The 7,440-nt window shown below is 43.0% G+C and overlaps 1 protein-coding gene across 1 annotated transcript; it reads right to left on the minus strand.

Moving 5' to 3' along the window:
- Positions 1-1,494: 1,494 nt before the first annotated feature.
- On the minus strand, positions 1,495-7,123 carry LOC311196870 (potassium channel, subfamily K, member 16-like; the record flags this gene model as incomplete). The annotated part of the gene is made up of 5 exons (XM_084270518.1): positions 1,495-1,951; positions 2,628-2,796; positions 4,112-4,278; positions 6,078-6,198; positions 6,929-7,123. The coding sequence occupies 5 exons, from the start codon at positions 7,121-7,123 to the stop codon at positions 1,677-1,679; spliced, it is 927 nt and encodes a 308-aa protein (XP_084126644.1). The 3' UTR covers positions 1,495-1,676.
- Between the last annotated feature and the right edge of the window lie 317 nt (positions 7,124-7,440).

Genomic DNA, 7,440 nt, shown 5'->3' on the forward strand with positions numbered 1-7,440 from the left:
AAGGAAAGAAAGTATATATTTGGTCAGGTCTACATGCCAAGTCTTGAACCAGCAGAGCTGTTTTGGCAAGAAGTATGGCTTGCTTTGACTGAAATAGTTATGAATTCAACTTCAAGGCTGATTGCATCTTTATGGCTTAAAATTGCTTTATAGCTGTAATTGATTCCTCCTTTCATACAGGAATAGCTCTGGCAAGGGCTGGTCTCGCTGTAGCTAACACCCAGAGGGTGAGCCAAGAGAGCAATTATTCACTGTCTGACAAAACAGGAACCTGAGGGTATCATGAAAACCTGTCAAGTGACACATTCAGCACCATCAGAGAGGCAGGTCAAGTACAAAACCTACAGACTGCCTTGGGTGTGTCCTGTGAGTGCTGATCTGAGTTCAGCGTTTGGGCAGGTTCATGGACTTTGAAATACAGAGACCCCAAACTCTTGTTTGGGTGCCTTTGGGCCACTAATTACTGGCATGGCAGAACTGTCTTGTACTTGTGCTATTTGGAGGTATATGCTAGTAGGCATGTTCAGAAACAGACTGACTTCTAGTGTAACCATATACACTCATAGAACTTTTCACCTCTATGACTGTGTCTACCACAGGTGCTTTGCCAGCACTTCAGGGTAGGGTTTCATGCACTCTTGACACACATAAGGCACCTAATATGTAGATCTAGCCTTTAAAAGCCAAGGTCTTCACCCAGAGATGTCCTGCATGCCAGATCTGAAACACAATGCTCAGATATGAGATCCTTTTTTCACCTGGTTGAGGATCTACTGTTTAGACAACACTTGTACTTGGAAAGGACCTTAGCATAGCCCAACAGAATTGTTTTTAAATGACATTATAGCCCTAATGGAATACAAACATATCAGGAAGCACCAATGCTGTGAGGACTTCTCCATTCAAACCAGTGTCTGTTCTTACAAAGTGCTTATAGAATACAATTACTATAAAATTAAAAGACATGCATTTATATGCTCTTTATAAACAGCAGCGGAAAGGGTTTTCAAAACCACAGGGATAAAAGGTGAAATTTCCTTTATTCATCTTAGTATAAAACAGGAAGAGGTAGAATTAATTTCTAACACACTAATCTTTTTATAACCCTGACCATTAGATGCTTTTAGTGTCTCTGAACTGAGCCCAGGCCTTGTCCTTTAAACATCTTTCACATCATAATAGCTTGTCCAATGTGATGGCTCAGATCAGGCATCTATTAAGTTCTATACCCTGATTTCTTCCTCCAAAGGCGCTGTGCAATGCCTCAGAAAAGATTGTGCATGTCAGTTCCTGGAAGAGATGTGATTCCTTGCAAGCAGCAAAATCCAAATAGAACCAGCAAGCTCTACTATGTCCCTCCTCTGCATTTTTGTGGAAGCGCCTTAAAAATCCCTTGCAAAACAAGTGCACTTCTTGGGTTGTCAGTACAACCCAGCTTCAAATTGAGGAGCAAATCTCTTACCATTAATATTTGGGCTTTGTGTAACTGTAAGTCTTGAGTACTGAAAGGTCATATCTCAGCAAAAGGTAGGAGAAATTTTATTTCTATGGGAAGTTCTTTAGAATAATTTACTAGCAACACTCCAGTGAAGAATTCAATTCTCACATGTTATGGCAATAGTTTTGCTAGAATAAGAAACATTTTTTCCAATGTTTGTGTGGTCAGAATCTGCTGCTCATGTCTCCACTTTCTGTGCATCCCCTCCAGCACAAGGTGGTAGTAATTCTTCTGTAACAAATTGAGCAGGCCAGCATCTTCTTTGTTGGCTTGCTGCATTGTCCTTACTCACCTTTCCAATTTGATGGAGGTCCTTGACAATTTTTTTTTCAGTATCTTCTAGTACTGTTGTCAATAAATTAAATAGGAGAGCGATCCAGGCAAGGCCAAAAAGAATCCAAATGGCCACCAGTGTTCGGTAGTAGGAGAAATAATTCCTGCCAGGCTGTTTACCTGCAGGTAAGGGGAGAGAAAGAAGAAAGCAAGTTACAATTACTTTGCCAGGGTAAAGTGGTCCAGCCTAATGGATTCCTCTGTGTATTGAGCACTTTAAGGTGAATTTTTCATGGTAGGGGGTCTCTGCAACATTAGGTTAAGGGTGGGCAAGTCTCTTGTTGCAGTAAACTGATGGATGCTACAGAGACAAGGAGACCAAGTGTATGACCTGCTGCTTCTGTGGACCCTGATTTGGCAGCTGGTGATCATTTTGGAGTTTCTCCACAAGCTGTTCTATGGAGAATGTATTTTATTCAGCAGATCCATTGAAGTGTTTTGAGAAGTGTTTGGAGAAGTATTCCAGCATGCTGGAGTGTAGTTCACACAGTTCATTTTCAGGGGAAATCCTAAGCTCTGGCTTGTGAAGAAAGAGAACCTCCAGTGATGCTTAGGAGACTAAAGAAGGCCACTTCCACTGTTATATATATATTTCTCATGAAGAAATGTTAAATTTCTCATGTTATATACTCATTTCTCATGAAGAAATGAGTATTTCTCCCAGAACTGGACAAGGCAAAGCCTGGTCAAAGACTCAAAGAGGAGATTTGTCCCTACAGTACATTGATGGACTGAGCAGTCAGGCCATGCTAATTACAGTCATAAACCTGTGTCTCCTGTGTGAAATCAACCTTACCTACTACATAATCTCCAAAGCCAATGGTGCTGAGAGTAATAAATGCAAAGTAAATTCCTTCGCTGTAGGACCAGCCCTCTGTTATCTGGAAGAAGACTGATGGCAAGCACAGAAAAACGAGGATCCCCGTTGCCAGGAAGAACAAAAGGGTCAGAAATTTGATCTTCTTCTGAAAAAGAAAACAATGCAATTATAATAATAATTTAACATGCTAGCAGTCATATAATGTTAGCTGTTCAAAATGTGTGGCTATCTAGGAATACCTACTAGGAACATGGGATCTGAAAGATTTGTTTTGAATGCTCTTCTTTTGAAAGTACCCTGGCCTTGCTCTGAAGCAGAGGGAAGTTTTGTATTACAGGTGTTGTATGTCCACAGAGCTCTGGGACATTTAGTCTTTTATCTGATTGTCTCAACCTTCAATGAATGTAAGTATGGGAGGAACTCCTATCCAATGACTTTCACTGAAGTCAGACTATTTCTACTTTTCACCAGACAATGTTACTTCTGGTTTTTAGGTATTCAGTTGTGGCACCTAAAGAGCATTCAAATTTGCCTGGAAAAAACACACTTTTTCTATTAAAAAAGAATAAATAAAGATTTATCAGCCAGACACACACACAGAGTTTGTGAATAACATTTTGTAAGTCCAGATTGTCTGGAAATGAATGGCAACTGTTGGACAGTTTCTCATGCCTTTGTGCATTCTTCATGTGTTTGAGTTTCTACCTGATCAAGCCTTATGTTCTATGTAAGTTTGCCACACATGGGGACAAACAGCTCTTTCAACAGGGTTATCAGTAACATTCATACCTTGTCCTGAAAGGGAATTACAGTAGGAGACACAGAAAACTATTCTCACTTCCTCAGTAGTGGTGAGAGAAGGGGAGGAGCTGCAAATAACTCGGGACATAACCAGCAAGACACATCCTGTCTCTAGCCCTTTACAGGTTGTCTCATCACCTTTCAGCAACTGGGCTCAAATGGACATCATAGTCAAGGGAGGAGGATTAAAGGGTTGCATAATGAATAAGAAGAGGTGGCACACTGCACATCGAGTCAATATTCACTGAAACCCCTACAGCTCACCTACTTTTTAGAGCTTTATACAGTTCACCTGCTTTTTTGCTGCCTTTACTGGCTATGAAGGGAGACAGGTACTTCCCTAGAGTGTTAGGCCCTGAGATAAGTTTCTAGAGAAGTGGGAGGGGGCACCCATTCCTTCCATTGATTGCTGAAGGGGGCTGGTTGTCTGCCATTTAGATAGGCAAAATGCATCCCCTTCTCTGAATATCTCCTCTATGGTTGCCTTGTCTGTTTAGCTCTGCAAGTGAAGAATGTCTCTTTCCCTCTCCTAGCACAATGTCTAACACAGCATGAGAAAAGATATAATAGAGGGTAATGCCAGCATGAATTTTGAGGGAAAAACCACAACAAACTGGAATTGGGCATATAACTGTGCCTGAGTAAGTAAAACAAATTACCTTTCTCATTCCTTTCTCATAGAGGAATTTCCCCAGCTTTTTACACAGCAGTGAGAGCATCTTACCAACACGGTGCAGAAAAACAATATTCAGAGGGATTCCAAACAGAGCAAAAAAGACACAGAAGATCTGTCCCCCAGCAGTTTTAGGATGCAGTGTGCCATAGCCTATGAAAAAAAACCCCATGGGTCAGAGGAGATATTCCAGAGAACTGGAGCACAGCACAGTCACATTCACACCTACTGCAACCTGGCTTGCCTTTGACCCCAAAAGATGTGGCTAGCACTTCTCAGTCCACATGTACTCTTTTTTTTTCCTCTGCAGTAGGCAATTAAAAGATGAGGTGATTCATCCTCCATATTTTAGGGGATACAGAGAGCACTGTGTGTTCCCCACCCAGCCTCAGCAGGAATGAAAGCACAATGTAAAAGCAGTTATGGGAGAACATGTGCTGTCCTATGACAAATGCATGGAAAGACAGAAACCAGAAGTTTGGGGACCTGGAAGAAATCAAGGCTGGAGTCCCAGGCTGTTTGCCATGTTAGAATCACATATAGCTATCTCTAGGTTCTTGTTGATCTGCCTTGTGTGTTAGTGACCTCCCTGGCTAAATGCCAGTAAGTTGGTATGTCTGGATGCTGGCTCTGGTCCTGGAGGCAGTGCAGTGTGCATTAGAATTGATATTACTAATTAGTCCAGACCTTACTGATGGCTGATTTATTCTTGCCAGAGATATTTGTCTTAAAGTCCTACTAAAAGGGGATTTATCTAAATAGTGGAACATCTGCAGAACTCCAAACATGTCCTTTAATGATCTTTTGTTGCTCTTAGACCTTATGAGGTACATCCCTGTGTGCAAGAGTCCTGTACTTTGTGTATGTCCTTACTCTATCAGTGACCCTGAGAAAAGGCACTTTTCTGAGTACAGTCCATCTTAAAGCATCCATTACTTGGAAAATGCAGCATTTTCCCTGAGTAATGGCATTTGTCTTCCCAAGCAACTGTTACACATGATGGAACCCTGCTTTCCTGCAGATGGCTGAACACCTCCTACCCATGGGAAGTGGGGAATGAATGCCTTGTTTTGATTTTCTTGGGTGCATGGCCTTTGCTTTACTTATTAAACTGTGTTTATTTCAACCCACGAGTTTGCTCACTCCTGGTCTTCTAATTCTCTCAGGTGGGTTCATGCAACACCTACACAGCCTCCATGAAGCTGGGACACCACTCCAGGGCCCTGCTGCAGTCAGAGATCAGTGGAGCAGCTGTGCCTAGGGTGGAGAGGGAGTGAGGCCTCAGCTTCTCTTGTGCAAAAACACACATCTGACTCTCACTGCATGAGAGAAGTCAGCAGTGTGGAATTTATGCTTAAGTTTGGCAGGCCTGCACTTTTGGGGATGCATATATAAGAGAAAGGGAGAGGCAGCCAGGGGCAGGCAGTCCCTGAAAAGGTAAGACCAGCCTGAAGCAGCAGTGTGTAAGTCTCAGCATTTACCTCGACTCCTCCTCATTTATTTCCTTCTGGCATATTACTAATCCAGTATGTGCACTAACAGCCCAGAGCAGGTTATTGAGGCAGTGTCCATGCCCCAGCAGAGTTCACTTCTTTCCTACCACTATTTTATGCTTCAGATTTAAAGCCTATTTGACAGAAAAATAGACTGCAAAAGTGAGGTTTATCTCCCACCCACAACGGGCAGCAGGGTGAAGATTTTCATGGACAGCTCAAAAAGAAGGAGGAGTGGGAAATAAATACTATGAAAGGCCACTGGTATTTCACAAGGCAAAATAATGCACAAAGAGCTGTGCAGTGGTGAGGCCTCAGGATCAAGTCTGTTGCTGCTGAATGATGAAATGCTGGAGTTTTTATCCTTGAAAGTATTTTCCATTCAGGTCCCAATACCAGACATAATAAGCATCACACACACAGACACACACACACATACATGGAAAGCATTAGACCCACCTATCGTGGAGACAACTGTGCCTGCAAAGAAGAAGGAGTTACTGAAATCCCAGTTGCTTTCTTCAATCTGTGATTCATTTCCAACGGGGTATACTCCATTCTGAATGGCTTCAGTCAGGTTCTGGGAAGGAAAGCAGAGTTTGGTATCAACGTAGCTGCTTTCTCAGGTATTTGCTGCAAGAATACTACAGATTGATCTAACTAATGCTCCATTCCTGGGCTCTGATGCCCTGAGTTGGGGGGACCATGACTGTGGTAATGATAAATTCCTAGTGAACATCAAACTTGTGGGTGATTTGCTGCTCCACTTGGATCCATATGAGTCCATTGTCCCCAACAGGATCCATCTGAGGTTACTCAGGGAGCTGACTGATGTCGTTGTGAGATCTCTTTCAATTATTTTTCAATGGTCTTGGGAATCTGGAGAGGTCCCAGTTGACTGGAAGCTGGCAAATGTTGTCCCAGTTTTCAAGAAGGGTAAGAAACAAGACCCTGGTAATTACAGGCCTGTCAGTCTCACCTCAGTGCCTGGTAAAATTATGGAAAAAATCATGCTGGGAGTTCCTGAAAAATACTTAAAGGACAATGCAGTCATTGGTCACAGCTAACATTGGTCACAGCTATGGGGACTGATAACAGCTAACGTGAAGTTTTGTCATGCTGCATGAATGTATTTACCATCAGTGTGATCTGCCTGCTCAGACAGGAGATCGGGCTTGAGGTTTGCTAAAATAATCCAAATGACCACATCAGTAGAACACAAAGTTATCTGTGTAGCAAGGCTGGGTAAGAAAAAAGCATCTCATAGGGAAACAGGAGGGAGAAAGGGCTTCTGCAGATCTGGCACTTACCTTCATAAACTGCTCCATCTCCGCCACTGTGAGGCGAGTGAAGTTCTGCAGAAAAGTCTCCTTCATCTGGGCAGCTGCCATTTTCTCCTGCTTCTCAGCAGTCCTCTCCAGAACCTGGAACACAGCAGCACCCACGAGCAGGTAGATGAAGTAGCCGGCCACCAGCAAACCTGTCTGCAGCTTGCCACTGTACATGGCCTTCAGTGGGACACAGCAAGGGATGGGGAGTGAAAAGTGGCGATTGGTAAATCCCTCACGTTCCTGGGAAGCCTCTGCCAGTCAGGAAAAGCCCTCCCAGCTCCGGTTTCCACTGGTTATCCTGTGCTGACAGGGGCAGTTAGCAGTGAGCTGTCAAATGCATTAATGGGCAAGCTGGGAAAAAAAAAAAAAACCCAAACCAAAACAAACCCAACCCCCCAAAAAAAACTTTCCACTCTTTGGAATGCGTGCTGTTTAGGGATTTCCTCTTGTCTGTGAAACTCTGACTTGCTAGGTTCTCAGGAAAAGTGGGT

Source organism: Gallinula chloropus, assembly GCF_964237585.1.
Source record: "Gallinula chloropus genome assembly, chromosome: 14".
NCBI classification, from domain to species: Eukaryota; Metazoa; Chordata; class Aves; order Gruiformes; family Rallidae; genus Gallinula; species Gallinula chloropus.